General features: G+C 42.7%; 1 protein-coding gene across 1 annotated transcript in view; it reads right to left on the bottom strand.

Annotated features, from left to right (window-relative positions):
- LOC118404933 overlaps positions 1 to 21,366 on the bottom strand; it is an 81,357-nt gene that overhangs the window by 39,710 nt on the left and 20,281 nt on the right. Inside the window, exons 8-17 of the mRNA XM_035804318.1 lie at positions 13,116 to 13,266; positions 12,610 to 12,832; positions 11,545 to 11,922; positions 6,301 to 6,423; positions 5,507 to 5,878; positions 4,337 to 4,459; positions 3,743 to 4,114; positions 3,325 to 3,447; positions 1,809 to 1,946; positions 229 to 594 (exon numbers count right to left, since the gene is read on the bottom strand). Of these exons, the coding sequence (XP_035660211.1) occupies positions 229 to 594; positions 1,809 to 1,946; positions 3,325 to 3,447; positions 3,743 to 4,114; positions 4,337 to 4,459; positions 5,507 to 5,878; positions 6,301 to 6,423; positions 11,545 to 11,922; positions 12,610 to 12,832; positions 13,116 to 13,266 (2,369 nt within the window). The remainder of the gene's footprint in view (positions 1 to 228; positions 595 to 1,808; positions 1,947 to 3,324; positions 3,448 to 3,742; positions 4,115 to 4,336; positions 4,460 to 5,506; positions 5,879 to 6,300; positions 6,424 to 11,544; positions 11,923 to 12,609; positions 12,833 to 13,115; positions 13,267 to 21,366) is intronic.

The raw sequence follows: 21,366 nt of genomic DNA, 5'->3' as shown, positions 1-21,366 counted from the left end.
TACCATAACAAGCCGCTTGCGGGCACAAAATGGCAACCCAGGCCTTCTCGAGTTATTAAACGCACACACATACAAATTTCTCACACTTTCCAATAAACATAAACCTCAGCAAAGGTAAAACGATAAAGATGCCAATTTGCACCGAATGCAGCATCACGAATGGGCCTGTTTCAATAACACCACGTCCACCATTGATCATAGGCTATGCAGTAGTCTAACAGTACTCACCACAGACGATGCCTCTTATACAAACACCCAGTGTTATTGTATATGGATACCAGTCTGCAAATCTGGCCCACTGCTGGATATTGTCTTGGCAGCTGTTCTGAATGACATTATTTGTCGCGAATGCCGGTCCGGGAGAGTGACCAGTGGATCCGACCCAGCACCCAAAGTTTCCTCCGGCTGCCAGTAGTTGAGTGGCATTTCCGTACTCAGGAATTCCCAGGAGTAGGTCCAGACACGGGGTGTTGTGGTAGGCTGTGTCGCGCTCGTCGATGTAGCACATGATCCAACCATTTGGAACCGTGTAGCTGGTATACTGGTCAACCGTTTCTGTGGCATGACGCAGTATGTTACCACAGCTGCAGTTCCCTGGAAAAATCCCAAGATAGACTTTGACGAACCCACGCCTTTTCTAAATAAGTTATGATGTATCATGTTTCTTATCAATTAAGCAGATAAGGTCCTCATTTGTTTAAAAGATATGAGTTGTTCATCTCCATACAAATAACAGTTGACAGTCTTATATCAAGAAAGATGGCTATACCAGTATCTTGGATCATTCATAAAAATGGATTATCATTTGCATCCTTTATATTCACTAATATTAACAACTCCACAAGTATGAAATTTTCTTCATTTACCAGTAGTACATTGGGATTTTTACATTTATTATCATATAGCCAGGGGACGCGGACCAATCAGAAGGCCCCATTTCATGCTGGTTATGACGCCGTAACAGATGGCAAATCATCAACAGCCGTGCATTAATCGTTTTCATTAATGCGCGTGTGTATTAATGACTTTTGAAAGTTTCAACCAATCAGAAGGACAGACAAACAGGACGCTAGCCAATCAGAATAAGATATCCAGGAATCGTCCATCTGCCAAGATAGGGGAATAAGTACAGGCATGGCAGGGGGATGGCACCCTCTATTAACAACAGTAGTGCCGTTTGTAACATAATGAATCGACTTTGTTATTATTTCAAGCCTTGGAACTGAAAGACATTTCACTTACAAGTTTTATGTTGTTGAAATTCACTGTTCAATTTTATTCAATGTACTGAATAAAAGGTATGTTTTATAAAGGAATTTGTCGCTTAAATGGGTCAGTTTGGGTAGGCTATATGATAATAGGGTTAATGACCAGCCTGTTCCTCGGTATATATGGTGTCATAACGCCTGGTCATTTGTTATAATCACCTCATAAAACCAACTCGTTCGCTTCGCTCACTCGGTGGTTTTATTCGGTGGTTATAGCAAAGGACCTGGCGTTATGACACCATATACACCTCGGGGCAGGTCATTAACCCTTAATTATTGACTATGCAACCATGGTTTTTGCATGATTAATATCTGCCAATCTCACTTTCCTTTTCAGGTACTTAGGTCACATGTTTCAATTATCCTATAATGGATTGGAGGAAGTTTTTTTTTTAGAATTTCTTCACTTATTATTCAAGTTAAATTCTGATTGCATGATCGCTATCTGATTACACATCCTTTAAGCTATAGGCATACAAAAAAAGCCCCTCCTTGAGTTGCTCTCTTTCAATGTCTGAGTACTTATTGCTGACACAGTACCTGAACATCCAGTTCCGTTAGCGCGACCGTCTCCTTTATACCCATCGTTACAGGTACAGTTGGCGTCAAGTGCAGGGGCGGGGTTGTCTGTACAGGTAGCCTGGGCGTGGCACGGGTTGGATGAGCAGGCGTTGATGTCTGGACAAAGCAAAAATGAAAGATAGTTGAACTGTAATTTCCAATACTAAAATTTGACTCACCCAAATTTTCGACTACACAGCATCAGTCTTTATCATGGAATGAACAATCCTCTGCAGCTGTCGTGATGTCACGTTATGCGGATGGAACACGTGACTCACCAAATAGTGAATAGGTTGCAGGAAGTCACGGCAGCACGACACGACACAAGTGATTTTTTTGTGTTGGAAATTACAGATCAACTATTCTAAGAATGACTTCTACCAACACAGATGAACTTTCATCCAGCTGTAACATAGCTGTGATTAATCCTACGAAAGTACTTCATTGCCCCTATCGTGTCCTTGGTAGTATATTACATATGTTGGTCAATGGATGCATACGAAAATTCGGGGAAATCACGCTTTTGTGACTTTAATTTCTATTCTCCCGTCTTTGTAACGTAGGTCAAAGTTGAAAACTTGCGACAGGCATAAAATGGGCCCTGGCATGAGGGAGGGTAATCGTGGACAAACTTCTCCGCTTATTGCATGTTAGCCTCAGCAGTAGGTACGAATCATCGCTAAACGCTGATTCAAGAAATGCCATTTTATTTTAATATAAAAATGCAGTGCTAAATGCGCTTTTTGGATTTGCGACAGATGTTCTTTGACGATCGCAGACGAGAACTTTATCCTATAAGGTCTAAAAACAGCTACTTACCATAAATTAAAGTAAAATGGTCACTGATTACATTTCTAGTATCTACCGAAGACGTTAAATCACCAAAGTCACCATTAATTCGTTATTTAATAACTTTCTATGTCGATATTCTTGCGCGACATCAATTACACGTAAACAGAGAACAGGTGTAAAATCTCATACCTCCTTGAAATATTTATATCTTCTGTAAAACTCTGTGACAAATGTGGCAGTTAGCAGTCGAGTACATAGTTAGGCTAGGCGATACGAGATCGAGAGGTGATGTTTGATTTTTCTTGTTCCTGGCTTCAAATTGTGTCCTTCAAAATGGCAAATTATACCTCAATACACCAAGGTGTAAAATAAATACCTGACTTTGTTTGGGAACATGAAAGTTGATGGATGGAAGGGACTGGGCTCCGCCTTCAAATACTGTACCCTAGGCGACTGTCCAAACGCTCTAACTGGCTGATGACCGACAAAGGTGACTAACATTTGTATCTAGACATACAGACCCTGCCGTCTTCCATTTCACACATTTCACACAATTTCTCATTAATCACATGCTCTACTCTCGAAAACAAATCATCCACGGGTTCATTGTTCTTGGCCATGTGCGAACCTTCATTTTCTGTCATCCTGTCACCTTCGAAGGAAGAAAAGGAATCAGAAGGGAGAGAAGAAGAAAACAACTTACCATCACATGTCAACCCGTCGTTATTCAGCTCATAGCCGGCATTGCAAGAGCAGTTGAAACTGCCTATGCTGTTTGTGCACCTTTGTTCACACCCGCCGTTGTTACTGGAGCATTCATCGACCTCTGCAAGAAAACAAATCTACTTAAGTTATCTAAGCTTTTGTGTAACAAAAAGTCGCAGAAAAAAGGGTCAAATGAATATCTTAAGAGGAAAAAAATCCAGAGCCTGCCCTCTAAACGTGAGAACTAGCGACTGTTTCCACTGGTGGCAAATGTGATTGACGTAGATTTCTCATTTCATCCATGAGAATTTACACAATTATTTTGACCGTGTTGAATGCCTTTTCGACAAATGTTACACTATATTTCACTTCTGTTGTAGCAAAATTTGGAAAATACATATTTCTAGCTCACTAACCGAACATCCCACAGTAGGCCACATTGCACGTAGGAGCCGCGGGCAGTTTATACACAAAGTAGCCGGCGCTGCAGGCCCGCACATGGATGGATGTTTGCAAGTAACAGGCGTTGCTGTTCCAGTACGCACATGCCTGGCGGGAGACTTCGCCGTCAGCAAAGGTGGGGTGTTGTCCGTTCATCCACATTGGGGCGTAGGTGCCGCACCTGTACGCGCTCGGGGGCGCCTGTGTCAGCATGACGTTTCCCGCAGCACCCATGAAACGGTACCACTCTCCGGCAAACCCATTGTCACACCTATCATAGTTACTATTGTTGACCTGTTGGACGTTCCTCGATGTCTCATTCAGTACTTTGTAGTCGCTGCATGGAACTGAAGGGACAGTGCACAAGATCGAGAGGTGATGTAACTGTTCGATTTTTCTTATTCCTAGCTTGAAATTCTGTCCTTAGATATAGCAATTTATACCTCAATACACCAAAGTGTAAAATGTATACCTGACTTTTTTTTACTTGTGCCAACTTTTTTTTTCTGTCAGCCCGCCACCATTTAAAGGGGAAAAGTAATTAAAAGTAAAAAATTTAAACAACTTACCATCACATGTCAACCCGTCGCCGTTCAGGTCATAGCCGGCATCGCAAGAGCAGTTGAAACCGCCTATGTTGTTCGTGCACCTTTGTTCACACCCGCCGTTGTTACTGGAGCATTCATCGATCTCTAAAAAAAAACAGATGCACATAACATACTTAAACTTTTGTGTAACAAAACGTCACAGGAAAAAAGCAAGGATCAAATGAAGAAAATATCCTAAACCTGCCCTTTAAACATGAAAACTAGCGACTGTTTCATTGGTACATGGTGGCAATGATGATTGGTATATATATCTCATAATATTCACCACTTAGGCCTGTGGAAAATAACTATTCTGACCTTACCGAATGCCTTCTTGGCCAATGTAACACTGGATTTTACTTCTGTTTCAGTTAAAATTGGAAAAAGGACCCCACTAGGTAGTTGGGGGCCTTTTTTCAATCTCCGGCTTGACCCCTTTGTGGTTCCGTGTGGTGCCTTGCTACTACTGGGCTATTCTGGGGCACTTCCGCGTCCAGGGAAGTCTCCCTTGGAACCAACTCGGGGCCCAGCAACAAATCGACGCCGTAACCTAAACGTGGATCCTTGAGAGCTACGACCAGTTTTCAGAGACCGTTTGCGTCTAAACCCTCTACTAGCACCTATGAAAATGAGACACTAGCATCCCTAGTGTATTGAGTGTAACCTTAGGAAAACAATACATTCCTTGACATACCCTTTATTATAACATATGATTGTGTTAGTTACTTATGTTTGTTATTTATTGATTTCACTGATCGTACATCTTTTGCATTATTATAACATGTGCTAGTTCTTTCTTTGTTAATTATGATTTCATTGATCATATATTTTGTATAAGCATAGAGGAGGAGGGCACAGCATAAACCGTTAATGGTGTTTTCCCTCCTCCTGCACCTGTTTTATCTTTCATTCTCTTCTGTATCTATTATCATTTTGTATGTGCAAACTGAATAAACAAACAAACAAACAAACCTCTTGTATGGAAGTGAAATATAGTGAAGAGGTGAAAGTAATTGAAATTCAGAAAACTGATATATTTATAATTTTTTTTCAAATCGTGGACTAGCTTTCTCACTTCAGTCCAAATTATGAAATAGATGATCCGACCTACTTATTCCTTGCCTGGATAATACATATTTCTAGCTTACTCACCGAACATCCCACAGTAGACCAGGCTGCACGTAGGAGCCGCGGGCAGTTTGTACACGAAGTAGCCACCGCTGCAGGCCCGCACATGGATGGTTGCCTGCCAACTACAGGTGTTACTGCCCCAGTAGGCACACGCCTGGCGGGAGACTTCACCGTCAGCAAGGGTGGGGTGTTGTCCGTTCATCCACATCGGCGCGTCGGTGCCGCATCTGTACACGCTCGGGGGCGCCTGTGTAGGTATGACATCTCCCGCAGCACCCATGAAACGGTACCACTCTCCGGCAAACCCACTGTCACACCTATTATCGCTACCATTATTGACCTGTTGGACGTTCCTCCATGTCTCATTCAGCACGTTGTAGTCGCTGCATGGAACTGAAGGGACAGTACACAAGATCGAGAGGTGATTTTTCTTTTTCCTAGCTTGATATTGCGTCCATAGATATAGCAATACCTCAATACACCAAGGTGTAAAATGTATACTTGACTTTGTTTAGAATGTTAAAATTGGTGAATGGAAGTGACAGGGCTCTGCCTTCAAATACTGTAACCTAGACGACGGTCCAGCTGCTCAAACTGGCTGATGACCGACAGAGTCGACGAACCTTCAGTTTGTATCCAGACATACTGACCCTGTCGACGTCCATTTCACACATTACATGCCCTACTTTCGAAAACAAATCATCCTCTGGTTTCTTTCTTTTATCCTTGTGTCAACCTTCATTTTCTGTCAGCCCATCACCTTTGAAAGACGAAATTAAAGGAATTAAAAGGAAGGGAAGAGGAAACCAACTTACCATCACATGTCAACCCGTCGCTGTTCAGCTCATAGCCGGAATCGCAAGAGCAGTTGAAACCGCCTATGTTGTTCGTGCACCTTTGTTCACACCCGCCGTTGTTAGTGGAGCATTCATCGACCTCTACAAAAAAAACAAATCTACATAACTTATTTAAACTTTTGTGTTACAAAACGTCTCAGGAAAAAAAGCAAGGATCAAATTAAGAAAAAATTCCCGAACCTGCTCCCAAAATATGTGAACTAGCGACTGTTTTACTTGTGGCAATCGTGATTGATATAGATTTCTCATTATATTCACGATTTAGACCTGTGGAAAAAATATAGTTTGACCTTGCCGAATGCCCTCTTGACAATGTAACGCTATATTTCACTTTCCTTATGTTGCAGCCAAAATTGGAAAACGCTTGCCCCCTACGTGGTTTCGTGGGGCACCTTGCTGCTCGCCCGCGTCCAGGAAACTCTCACTTAGAACCAAACCGGGGCCCGGCAATAATTTAAACGTGAAATCATCGAGAGATACGGCCGGTTTTCAGGGCCCAGTCCAAGCTAAACCCTCTACGAACACCGATGCAAATGGGACAATAGCATTCCTAGGATATTGAGTGTAACCTCAGGACAACAATACATTTCCTTGACATACCTTTCGTATAGAAGTAAATATATATTAAGAGTCATTGCAGGAGAAAACCAGGCAAAACCAGGCAGAGGTCGGAAGATGGGGGTCGGCCAAATCAACTTTTTATGTGTGATAGGTATGGGGAACTATGAACAGCCATATGATTAAAACCTTTCAGCTATTTTTCGTTATGGCGTTCTGGGGCCTCCCTCTGAGACCCTCCAAAATCAAACTATTGATGACTGAAAATTACTGAAATTGCGATGGCTATTCTGATACTTCTGATTAAGATATGACAAAAAGTTTTATATTCCCATATTCCATGTGTTCTTACGTTTTACTGACAAAAATTTGAAGATGAAGTATTGAAATTAAGAGGGTGTTACGGGGGGTTACCAGAACCAATGAAAACACGATTTTCAACTCTTTGAATTCCTGTGATCTTTAAGGGGCTTGTTCTCCGACAACCAGCAATTTAGATAAATGGTTTTACCTTTACTGGAGAGAGGAATATCTACTAATTGAAAATCAAGCGTCGTCTAATTGGGCCATGTATACCACGAGCCGTGATCCGTCTTTATAGGGATTTTCCAGGTTTTTGACTATGTTAAAACAGGTAATAACTGCTCACTACGGGGTAATGGACGGGAACTTTTTGGTGTCCCTGTGTAGGATCACTGCTTAATTGTCAAAAATGCTTCAACTAATTGCAAGTAGTTATTGGGGCTCTGTATGGGGGACATAAGGCTACTTGAAAATGAATTATGCAGGTTTTACCCGCATTTGTTGCTCTGTAAGACCTCAAATAGTACCTTCCTTACAGAATCATAATGATTATGTATTTACCATGTGGTGCTTAATGAAAGAGGCTCTGCATGGGGGTTATCAGATCTCCACGTACATTATATACTCTAACCGTCATTGCATCAGAAATCTTTGGCAGAAGCGAGAAGAACTGGGTCAGCAATCTCCTGCGCATACTTTGCATGTGAGATAGGTGGGTTGGTGAATTATTAATTAAGAGTCATCGAATTAAAAGTCCCATGTTGTTTTTAGTATGGAGTTATGGATCCCAATGGCTGCAGTAATTACGAAGGGCGATGGAGGCAAGTATGGTGTGGAGTGTTTTGTCCACATTTTCAACAACTGCCGACAGGACTGGTCAGCTGTCTGTGCTATTCTGCAAAGTGTATTTCAGACCGTCCAGTCCGAGAATCTTTTACTATTAAAAGTGTTTTTGAGAAATTGCAGGGTGTTACCACTGTGCTCCGCTGATTTTGTCTCTGCCAGCGATCGGTCAGAAAACTAGCATATAAGTTCTGTGCTTCGACTTCTCAGACCCTCAGGAGGCAAGGACATTTGTGACCGCAAGATAGCATAAATAAAGACTCACATAAGACGGTACATAAAATCAAGGACATTTAATTTGTGACCGCTTATTGTGGACCCTGGGTCCAGATTTATGGTCTTTAATGAAAAAACATCGATGTCTTGACCGCTGAATACATGAAAGAAATGTGGGGGGTCCCATGGAGGCATAGATGACTGTAGAATTGCGGTGGCACAAACAGGTGAAGCAAGCTAAGAGCATTGCAAGGCACAAATGGGAAGATGTCAAGTCATAGAACAATTTCTTGCTTGCAACTGATTGAGACGTACGAATACGAGTGCTAGTACGAGTCTAGAGAGCCGTTGGTGTTGGGGTTGGAGAAGTAGTGAACTTTGCCACAGTGCCACAAATACATGACCTTCCAACCGTGACACCCACAGTCACAAACGAGTCACATCACAACATCGGCAGTTGGTCAAAGTCAGCGTTGTTCTGCTGCCCTGAGCCAGGATGTGTGTCAGCCTTCAGCTCAGCCAACAAGCTAGAAGATGTTGGAGAACACTTTAAAGAAATGGAGCGGGAGTCCAAAGTTACATACATTGTACAACAGTATACACAAGCAGTGGGCTCAAACTGTGACTGGTATAGCTCATGGCTAGGGGTGGGTACGGGTACGGAAAATTCAGGTCCAGGTCCGGCTCAGGTCCAGAGGATCAGGTCTAGGTTTGGACCTGAACCTGGACCTGATTCATTATGTGAAAACTTGTGAATGGACGATACGCAAAACAATGGTCCATTTTGCTGCAAAAAATCTGTATTGTGTAGTATTCGACTCCCACTGGTGTTGTAAAAATCCTACAAGGGTAGGTACGATTGACTGTTAAAGTTGGTAAAATTACTATAGAGTGTACTCTGCTTCGCTCTTGTTATTTGCCTTGACCGATAACCCCCAAAACGTGTAAATGCCTGATCATATAATCAGTTCCTTTTCCAATCGGTCAAACATCCGGTCACCGAATTTTTTCAGGACGGTTTTTCTGGACCGGTCCGATGAGAAAAACAGGTTTTGTACCGGTACCCAGCCCTACTCATGGCCCTGGCCTAGCCTCACAGTCACAAGGAGAAGAATCCGGATTGGGCGTCCAACCAAGTTGTCAATGAAGGCTGGGCAATCCGGACTAGGAAATGCGGCCAACGGATGTCAGACAAGATGAATACTTAGGCCTATCTGACTGACATTTTCAATCGGGGGGCTACGCCAGGGCAGAAAGCTGGTGCTGTGCAAGTGGCCCACGAGATGTGCACAGCACGTTAGGGAATCTGATGGCAAGCGGTTGTTTCAGCCCAGCGAGTGGCACACGGCCAAGCAGATTACAAGCTTTTACATACTTTCAGCAGCACAAAGACAGCAAGAAAGCACAGAATTTGTGGCCACTGACATGGAAGCGATAGATGAGGAAAGCAAGTGGCATGCAGGCGCGGCGAAAGACAGTGTATACTTTAATTTTAAGTATTGACTACAGTCATCATGTTATGTTTGAAGACATAAACTTGTGCAAACTCAGGCTAAAACCAAAGGTCCCAAATTAATAAAGCTAAAGCAACTAAAGTGCATATCAGATCATTTCCATTTACCCATTACAGGTTCTACGACAAGGAAAGTCTCTTTCATACAGGCATTAGAGAACATCCTATCCCCATGTACATGTGCAAGTTGACTTTTTTTGTAATTTGACAAAGTTTTGTAACATGATTTTTACAACTGTGTAGAAACTCTGTACCAAACATGTGAGTTTTTAGGCTTAGCCACAATCGTAATCTCTTACCCTTTGCAGGTAAAAAATTACATCAGACCCAGCTTATTGTACCAGTCCAAGAAAACTGAAAGTGTGCATTTGTGAATATGCATTTCAACAGTGCGTTTTAAGTATATTGCAGGCAGTATGCTCCATTGTAATAGGGTTCTATATGTAGGTTTCTCATAAACTTAATGTTTCTAGTCTGTCCTAATGGTGATGAATAAATGAACAGTCAGGCATACTAACAAACCATTGGTATCATTTTACACATCGTAATTTGTTAATAGCTAAAAGTCTTTGTTAGGGTCATGTTTCTATGTTGTAGATTGCCTATCATAGTATGCGGTCACTCATGTGGCCTGCAGTGCAGTATATAGTATGTGGAGTATACTGAAAGCACACTTTGTAAGGGAATTAAACTAACTGACGTCTTAGAGATACTGAGATGTGTAAAAGCAACTTAATTCCATTTCATATATACTTATATGCCCCATACAGAGCCCAAATGAATAGCAGTAAATAGGTATAGCTTTTTTTTGACAGTTAAGACTTGTTCCTATACAGAAACACAAATAAATGAAATAACTTACCCCATATTGAGCACTTACAGAGCAACAAATGCGGGTAAAACCCAGCATAATTCATTTTAAGTAGCCTTATATCCCCCATACAGAGCCCCAATAACTACTTGCAATTAGTTGAAGCATTTTTGACAATTAAGCAGTGATCCTACACAGGGACACCAAAAAGTTCCCGTCCATTACCCCGTATTGAGCAGTTATTACCTGTTTTAACATAGTCAAAAACCTGGAAAATCCACATAAAGAGCTCACGGCTCGTGGTATACATGGCCCAATTAGACGACGCTTGATTTTCAATTAGTAGATTTTCCTCTCTCCAGTAAAGGTAAAACCATTCATTTAAATTGCTGGTTGTCGGAGAACAAGCCCCTTAAAGATCACAGGAATTCAAAGAGTTGAAAATCGTGTTTTCATTGGTTCTGGTAACCCCCCGTAACACCCTCTTAATTTCAATACTTCATCTTCAAATTTTATCAGTAAAACTTAAGAACACATGGAATATGGGAATATAAAACTTTTTGTCATATCTTAATCAGAAGTATCAGAATAGCCATCGCAATTTCAGTGATTTTCAGTCATCAATAGTTTGATTTTGGGGGGTCTCGGAGGGGGGCCCCAGAACGCCATAACGAAAAATAGCTGGAGGGTTTTAATCATATGGCTGTTCATAGTTTCCCATACCTATCACACATAAAAAGTTTGAGTTGATTTGGCCGACCCCCATCTTCCGACCTCTGCCTGGTTTTCTCCTGCAATGACTCTTAAAGAGGTGAACGTAATTAAAATTCAGAAAATTGACATATTTATACGAATTTAAAAATCATGGACTAACTTTCCTTCTTCGGTCAAAATTATAAAATAGACGATCCGACCTACTCATGCTTCGACTAGATAATAGAAATTCTAGCTCACTAACCGAATATCCCGCAGTATGCCAGATTGCACGTAGGAGCCGCGGGCAGTTTATACACGAAGTAGCCGCCGCTGCAGGCCCGCACCTGGATGGTTGTTTGCAAGTAACAGGTGTTACTGCCCGAGTACGCACATGCCCGGCGGAAGACTTCACCGTCAGCAAGGGTGGGGTGTTGTCCGTTCATCCACATCGGCGCCTGGGTACCGCATCTGTACGCGCTCGGGGGCGCCTGTGTAGGCATGACATCCCCCGCAGCACCCATGAAACGGTACCACTCTCCCGCAAACCCACTGTCACAATTATAACCGTAACCATGTTGGACGTTCCTCCATGTCTCATTCAGAACTTTGTAGTCGCTGCATGGATCTGAAGGGACTGTATCTATAAATGGATATAATACAATGTGTAAGAAATTTTTTTCACAAGTAACACCCTTTACTTTGGGAACCATGTTCTTGTTGTTTTGATGATAAAAGAATTCTCTAAAAAATGGCGGTCATATGAAACGTCGTTTAGTGGTTACGTGAGTAACACGGGGCGGACCTCAAAAGACACCCCTCACCAGTACCATATTTACCAAAAAGGACATGTGTGAATAGGGTTAACATGCTTGAGTTGTTTCTCTCCCCAAACACGCAACCTCCATATATCGCCCTATCCGAGGGACCGCCCTAGTGGAAACGAAGTACTCGAGTGCCTTTTCTAATGGTACAAGATCGGTGACACAGCAGGATTTAAACCTGGCACCTGTATGTCCTGAGCCAAACAAGTGGCCGTTACGCCACGCGATCTCACATTTCAATGTCATATTTTAAAATCAATGCAGAACTTTCTAATTAATTTTGTCGTAAATGGTAGGGACTACATATTGGTCAACATAAAAAAAAGCTTGACAAATCACAAACTCCAAGAACATGTGTCATGCTAATTGGCACCTAATTGACATTAAATATACCGTTGCATGCTTGCTTTATTACTGGTACTAAAAATATCCTGCATTTTCTTGTTTTACGAGAGTTTTGATATAGCAGCTTTAGACTTTGGCGATTTACATGAACCGACACTAACCTACGCAAACAGTCTGGGCAATCTGCTCGATCTCTGCGTTCAGGGCGTTGAAGTCCGCCAATTCGATCACGTTGTTCTGGTTGTTGGCAGCAATTTGCAGAAGTTCGGCGCCATCGTAGTTGCCTACGCCGATGGCGTACACCTCCACGCCTTGGAGGGCCAAGTTATCAGCGGGCCCCACCACGGAATCACCTGACTGGCCATCAGTTACCACGATCATCACCTGGAGAAAGGGGCAAATGACCTTGTCTGTAACAACATTCACGTAAGAATTTTATGTATAAATGGCATAGCAACGCAGATTGCCGTAAGATGAGTATTAAAACTACAGGTACTTTATCGAAATGAATTCAAATGCGACATTGAGTTTCATCACTTAGCTATTCCTTTCTTTGGGATCTCGGCAGAATTTTCGCATTTAGCGAAATACACCAGGTCACCCCAACTCTCCACAAAATTTGATGGAGACTGTATTAAAGTATGATGAATCGTGTTTATAGTCGTACTTTTGGAACACTTTCCCCTCTCCATCCTGCATTCACGCGGGCGAAATCGAGAGCAGCCCCGGTCTGTGTACCGCCACCCTGTTGCAAGATGTTGTCAATGGCGGCCAGGGTAGAGAGCATGTCAACATGGTCACCAAGGTTGAATTCCAATCTAAAAAACAACAACATGGCTGTTGAAAACTCGATCTTCTCCTACTTTTCTTGTTGTATACTTAGAAGGAATTCAGCCATTATTTTTTGTTTCATTTAGCAGACCGAATTGCTATTGACACAAGACTTAAAGCACATGTGACAGCAATGGGTCAAAGTTTTTTGGGAGTCGATATCGCCTTCCGTCCTACAATGTATATTGAAGAAAATCTAAGGTGGCCTATGACACGCATGACAGAAAGAGATTGTGATAAGTAAGGCCATGTTGATTTGATTATATGGATGGCATCCGCGCTCGCACCAATTTTCGGTCATTTCCAAAAAAAAAAGTTTTGGACCACACAGTAAATTGTGCAAAGCAGCTGTAAAATGAGCACAAATATTCCGCAGGTTGAAAAAAAAGTATCAGAAAACAGATAACTGATGCCATAGAATGCCAAAATAAATCTAAAGTCAAAGAATAAGATGTGAAAGGACAAAAAGAAAAAAAAAAGTATTACTGGTAGGGGTTTGTACCAGTAAATTCAGGATAGGTCCCGCTCATGTCCAGAGGATCTATTTATTTATTTATTTATTAAACTTTACAGAAAAAGTTCTGCAAGGTGTGGGTAACAGGATATACCTTTACATGACCCACACCTCCAGCAACAGTTAAAATCATAATAATGAACAATAGAGAAAGGGCAAATAAAAACAAAGAAATTTACATAGAGGTATTCTAACAATAAACGGCAAGATACGAAACAATACCCAAACGAACAACAATAAAAGGGATCAGATAAACTAAGGTTAACAAACAAATGAGAATGATGTAACTATAGGTTGACCACACATTTAGATGTGCATCCAATCAGCACTTGGAACAATGGGTCCAAGTGCTTATTAGATAGACATCAAAATGTGTGGCCAAAAGAGAGAAGTAATGATCAATGACGGACTGCTTAAAACGATTTGTTGAGAATGTTGGATTTAGCCGAAGTTTTCTAATTTCAGGTGGTAAGGAGTTCCATATGTAGACGATTCTGTTAAAATAGGAGTACTGAAAGTTTGTAGTGTGACATTTACCAGGGATAAGTTTAGCTTGTGAATGTGCTCTTAAAAGGGGATGTGGGAGATTTAGAAAGTTGTCAATATTAATATCATAAAGTCCTAGTAAGCACTTATATAAAAAACATAGATCAAGTATTTCTCGTCGGTAGGACAGAGGTAATAGTGAACAATGTATTAACCTCGTCTTGTAGTCTGCTGTGTAATCATTAAGAATATACTTGGAGGCACGTCTTTGAACTTTTTCGACTGAGGAAATGAGGTTGTGTGTATAGGGTGACCAAACGACAGAGCAGTACTCAAGTCTGCTTCTGACTAAAGTGAGATATAGCATTTTTTTTACATTTACAGGGGCATTGAAACCTACAGATCTTTTTAAAAAGCCGAGAGCTGAATTTGCTCTCGAAGTGATATTATGTACATGAGAATCGAAAGTTAAATTCCACGTAGCTAATACCCCTAAGTCGGTAAATTCAGGAACAGACTCGAGGACCGTGTCATTCATTTTGTACGTAAAAGTAATAGGATTTCTAGATCTGCTTATCCTGAGAATTTTACATTTGTCAGGATTAAAATTCATTTGCCAAGTATTACTCCAATCGTACTTACTTACTTATCCTCTTCGTCCCTGGTGAGACATAAGGCTATGACTTTCTTCCTCCATGTGGGTCGGTCCTGTGCTGCTGTCTGTACTGACTTCCAGGAGAGACCCATGGACACCAGGTCATCTGACACTGTTCTCCTCCACGTGGTTTTGGGTCTTCCTCTTTTTCTTTTACCGTCAGGTCTCCAAGTTAGTGCAACTTTTGGAATTCTGTTGTCAGTCATCCTCAGAATGTGGCCAAGCCATTTTAACCGCCTGTGTGTAATTTCTGTAGTTATTCTTCCACATTCGGTTATTCGGTGCAGCTCTTCGTTTGTTATCTTGTTAGGCCAGAAGATGTTGCATATTTTCCTAAGACAGTTGTTGTGGAATGCGTCTAACTTCCTCATATCTGTCTTGGTGGCCCTCCAACTCTCAGCACCGTAGAGAAGGACTGATTTGACATTACTATTGTATAGCCTGATTTTGGTCTTGCGGCTGTATTGTTTGGACGGCTGAAGGATGCCCTGGCTTTGTCGAGTCGGCTTTTAATGTCTTTCCGTGCGCCATCCTGCGTACTCATCACACTTCCAAGGTAAGTGAAGACCCCTACGCTCTCCAGGACCTCTCCGTCTAAACTGATGGGAGGGGTTGTAGGAGTGTTTATGTACATAACTTGAGTCTTCTTTTTGTTAATGTACAGTCCAGTTTGTTTACCCCTTTCGCTTAACCGGTCAGTCTTTTCCTGAAGAAGGGTACGCTTGGATGCTAAGACAGCCAAATCATCGGCAAAGTCAAGGTCCTCGAGGTACTTAGAAGGAGTCCATCTGATACCCCGTGGTCGGTCAGAAGTTGTTTCTTTCATTACCCAGTCAATAGTGACTAGGAACAGTATTGGCGAAAGAATGCACCCCTGTCTGACACCAGACCTGACAGGGAACGATTCGGACAGGCTGTTCTCTGTGATGACACTGCATTCAAAATGCTTGTAAAAGGTTTCTATCAAGGTAACTATCTTGTGTGGAATACCATAAGCCCTCAGAATCTTCCAGAGGCTTTCCCTATGCACACTGTGAAATGCTTTCTGGAAGTCGATGAAGTTTATTAGCAGTGGGGAGTTCCATTCAATGCACTGTTCGATGATGTTCCTCAGTGCAAAGATTTGGTCCGAGCAGCCGCGGCCTTTTCGGAATCCTGCTTGTTCTTCCCTTAGTCTGGAGTCTATGGCACTCCAATCGTACATGCAATCAATATCTTTCTGGAGTGATACACAATCTAAAACAGTAGATACATGTTTGTAGCATTTGGAGTCGTCAGCGTAAAGGCCCATTTTGTTGCTTACTACGGATGGAAGATCGTTGATATATAATAAGAAAAGGAGGGGACCTAAAATTGACCCTTGGGGCACTCCCGATACTACTGGGAGCCAATCCGAACATGTACCCTCGACCATTACACGTTGCCTCCTACATGAAAGATAACTATGGAACCAGGAAAGTAAATTAGAATGAATACCATACATTTTGAGCTTATGGACTAACAGCTGGTGAGAAACGCAGTCAAATGCCTTGGAAAAATCCAAATATATAATGGCCACCTCGATCTAAAATCCCGCCAATTTCATGGTAAATTTCAAGGAGCTGTGTCGATGATGATCTGCCCTTGATGAAACCGTGTTGTAACGGATAGATCAAGTGCTTTAAATGAGGAAAGATACGATTAAACAAACACCTTTCCATTATCTTTCCAACAATACTAAGAAGAGAAATTGGGCGGTAATTTTCTACTAAATCTTTCCGGCCTTTTTTAAAGACAGGACAAATATTTGCATCCTTCCACTGCGCAGGAACCCAGCCTTGGTTCAAACTTCTGTTAAACAATGCAGTCAGGTGAGGAGCGATCACATGTGCGCACTCTCGAAATACGGTAGGAGAAAGTCCATCTGGACCAATAGCCTTTGAGCAATCGAGTCTAGACAGTACATTTTGGACTTCTTCAATTGAAAATACAATATTTCCTAGACATGGATGTTCGAAAACAGCGATTTCAGGCAGACAAAGGGTATCATTAGATAAAGTGAAGACTGAATGAAAGTAATCGTTAAACATGTCAGCCTTCTCTATAGCGGAGCTTGCTACGGCGCTAGCTGAATTCAAGACGGCCGGAAGGCATTTGGATTTGGTTTTAGATCTAAAAAAGACCAGAACCTTTTCGGGTTCGTCTGTACTAGCGAGCCAAGATTGTTCAGAAACGAGTTGTACTTTGTCTTAATGAGTCTTTGAAGGTCGTTTCTGAGTTTTCTAAACTTGCTCCAATGTGAAGGACTGTTAGTTCGTTTGGCTAATCGCCATGCCGTCTTCTTTTTGTTGCGCGCATGTCTGACTTCACCGTCGAACCAAGGTAATGAAGATGATCGTTTAACACACATTTTGGGAACACAAAGCTCAACAGATTCGGTAACTTCGAAAATCCACCTCTCCCAGATATTGTCAAGATTAACATCATCGTTGATATTGTGTAGTTTTCTTTCTAGATCTAACCTTAACCTATTAAAGTTACCTCTTTTATAATTATAAACATATCGTTTATCTTCATGCCTTTTGATCTTCCTATTGACGATCAAACCAAACTGTAATATAGCATGGTCAGTAGGATACTCTGATGTCACCTGTTCGATTTCTAAACATTTGTCAGGTATGTTAGTCAACACTACATCTAGCAAATGACCATGACTGTTGGAGATGACATTATTTATCTGAGTAAGAGCGTAGTCATTTAGTAAATCACATAGGCGACCCTCATGTCCGGAGTGGCTTCCTCCATTAGACCAATCTATGTTTGGGCAGTTAAGATCACCCATCAGTACTACCTGGCTGTACTCCTTGGAGACACAGCTAAGAATAGAGCTCAGATTAGCATTAAAGACAGACAAGTCACCACTCGGTGGCCTGTAATACACAATGAGTACAATTTTTTGATGATTTGTGGGATGAATGTCACAAATAAGAACCTCGTCCATGGGCTCAAGGTTCTCTCTTCTCTGAGAGAGAATATTAGATTTAACAGCCAACATTACACCACCACCTGTCATTCCAGGCTTGGTCACACTTCTGTCTTTCCGATGAACGGTGTAGTCCTGGGGCAGAAGCTCCTGGTCGGCTACACACGGAGTTAGCCAGGTTTCAGTCACAGATATGATGTCAGGCTGGACAGTAGCAACAAGATTTTGAAAGCGAACGAGTTTGTTGTATTTCTTGCTAACTGACTTGACACTGCGGGCGTTTAGATATAGTACATTAAGACATGAAATGTCAGTTGGGAGAGTCTTATCTCGTTGCTATTCGCCCACCAACGGTCTGGAGTTTGAGTGAGTGTTCGTGGCGCAGACGCGGACAGTATCACAGGAAACAGTTGAATCAGGAGGACTTGTCGCGGGCATGGCCGACAGGGATTCCTCACACGTAGTCCGGAGGTCCAAAGGTGGAACATCGGTGGTGAGTGGAGGGGTGGTTATGCGGGAAACGGTTTTGGTGTGTAGGTCACGAGCAGGTTTCGGGATTCCTTGACTGGATGATGGAATAGGGCCTACAGCGACCTGAAATCGTTCTGCGTTCTGTTTTTTAGTTGCCGGATGTATGCGTTGCTCAGGTGAGGGAAGCGAGCGTTTCCTGTTCCTCAGGTTGTAGCGATCGTTTGGGGGGCGGTAGCTTGGTGCTGTGACGTCGCTGTTGGGATGTGGTTCCTCAGCCGACATGAGTCTGGAGGCCCTAGACCGCCGCTTATTCCTGTGATTAGAGAGGTGGCGCCTGTCAGCATCAGCAACCGCTGACGGACGCTGATCTGTGTGTTGAACACGAATGTCCCGTATAGCTCCTGCAATGGCGAGGTCAGATTCGTCCTCTAGTCTAGCGAGTGACTGGAATCTGTTAGACGTAGGTACTACGGCTGGTCTCACATACTTGTTAAAGGCTCGGTTGATCATGTCTACCGAGTCTTGGGTTTGGGGACTAAACCCAACAGAATCATCTCGGTCAGCAGACCTTCTTTCATAGCGCCGAGTTGGATGTCGCTCGGTTTCAGTAATGGAGGCGCAATTTGCCTTGGTGTGCCCAGTCATACCGCATGAGAAGCACGTGATGTTAGGGCATTCGTAAGCCTTGTGGTCGAGAGCTTTGCAACGTCGACAGTTAACGATCTGCCCTTGACCACAAAATACTTCAAGATCAATGTCAGTACATTCAGAAGGGTTCAGTGGATGCGGCACACTTATGGTGGTGAACCTCGGGGGCGGACGCTCAGTGAACTTTTCCACATAACAGAACCTGTGCCCCGTTCTAAGGTGCTTGAACATGTCAGTAGCGTTTTTTACTAGATGTCCTCGATTGGTGTGGCACGTATGGAAAACTTGTCAACCCAATCAGCTACAACGACGTCAGGTACCGAGTGATACACCCCGTGTATTGATATCCTGGTTAAGCGAGGTTTGGTCAGGGGTGTGGTCACGAAGTCGAGCAAAGTCAGATCCTTGCCATGTAACTGAATATGAGCCTGTTTAAGAGCTGCGGCTTTTACTTTGGGGTTTGACAAGTTTATGATGATCATTGGGGGAATAACTTGAACACCCAATATGTCTGACGGTCTCACACCATCGGCTCCATGATGTTGCGTACTTTCTACTAGGGACAAGGCAACGTCTTCTTCCCTTGCCCTGAATCCTGATTTCATGTAGCATTTAATCCACAGATTCGTGTCGGCCAGCTTGTCCGCAAGCGGATCTGGTACGGATATATCCACTTCGGACATCATGAAAATGTAAACAAAGGCTTACTACAGCCCAACACTGTGCTTTTAGCCAATTTCTTCACAGAAGACTCACCGGTCAGATCGTGCGGTTATCCCCGTAGAGTTAGAAATCAGCTCCTTTGATGGATGCTTCTCTGGGCAATTAGAACTCCTCTCTACGATCGTAGGACGTCTGGAGTGCTGTCGTGTAGGATTCCTTTGTTCGGCACCCTCCCCACTCAGCCGACGCTGGCAACTTATAAGATCCAGAAAGCGTTGTACACAACACAAAACGTTCAAGTCTCGTCTTCAAAGTGTAGCGACACTGTCCTGCTAACACCCTGCACGTGGATTTAGATCGGATGGGCACGCCAATGACGAGAAATAAGCTTTTATTGAGAACTATTACAGACCGACTCATAAACACTGCTACTGCTGAAAGCGCCACCTAGCGGATTTCCAGGTGGACCTGAACCTGGGCCTGATTGTCTGTTGAGACTTGAGAACTGGCAATATAATGGAAATTGGTCAATTTTGCTACAAAGGAATCTCTTTGGTGGATTATTGGACTACCACTGGCATTTTAAAATCCCATCTTCATGTAATAAAGGCTAACTGTCTCTGTACCTTTGACTGTAGAAACTTGGTACAAGTGACTATAACCTCTACTCAGTTCGCTTTTGTTGTCTTCTTGGCCCGGTAAGACCCCATAAACCTGCCGACATAGTGTGTCCATTTTGTAATTGGTGAAACCCATTCGTCTGATTTTTTTCAGGTCTCTTTTTTTTATTTTTGAAAGACGAAAAAAAATGTTTTGCACTCGTATGATGTACTGGTCGCAACATCTAACTGTTGGTATACCATACTATGTGTTTGTAGTCGTATGTTCAACCTTCCTGGCCACATTGATTACATACTTAAGCCAACATTTTTTTTGGCCAAACTTTTTTTTTATTCGCTCGCTCGCATCAATTTTGGAGTTCCCAGAGGATGTCATCCATATAATCAAATCAACATGGCCTAATGGACCGATCCCGATCGAACGTCATATCGAACAAATAGAACAAGGTGGAACCCCCTATTCTATTTTGAACACCTCCGTCAAAAATAGCCCCTGTTGAACAGAAATGGGCAAAGATAAATGCTATGCTATTCTTTGTCGAAGACTACATCCACCGACTATAGGTACTGTGGTAGCAAGAACCACTGACTTGCTTACATTGATGGTGGGTATGATGCACGTGTAGGGCAGGAGTTGTATGCGTCGCTTAGTTGGTGCGTAATACAAGCTCCCTCTCCGCGAGTGCCTGAGCTGCTTTATTCTTGATTTCGCTTTTATCATGAGCATGCATACAGCTGTTATGCATGCAACAAGCGCAGTAGAAACCCAGTCACAGATAGATGTACCCTGGTTTTCACCTGCATCGACCGTATTTCAGAAACCGGACACTTCTGCCCAACAACAAGGTAATGATATGCAGTGCCTCCCACTTTCGCTTTGAAATTATAACGCCCTTACCAGAACTATATCAGCCCCCTCCTCAAATGACTGTACCCATGGCCAGTAGATGTGGTCTTCAACAAAGAAGTCAGGGCATTTTTTTCGGCCCGGAAAGAGAGGATTTCAGGGTCAAAAGAGCTAAACCGAAGTCCATGGTTATTTTCAGCTAAACAACGGCGGCGGCCAGT

The sequence above is a fragment of the Branchiostoma floridae genome, chromosome 17 (assembly GCF_000003815.2).
Source record: "Branchiostoma floridae strain S238N-H82 chromosome 17, Bfl_VNyyK, whole genome shotgun sequence".
Classification (NCBI taxonomy): domain Eukaryota; kingdom Metazoa; phylum Chordata; class Leptocardii; order Amphioxiformes; family Branchiostomatidae; genus Branchiostoma; species Branchiostoma floridae.
Note: the sequence above shows the minus strand (reverse complement) of the source record. Positions and strands in the feature narration are given on the sequence as shown.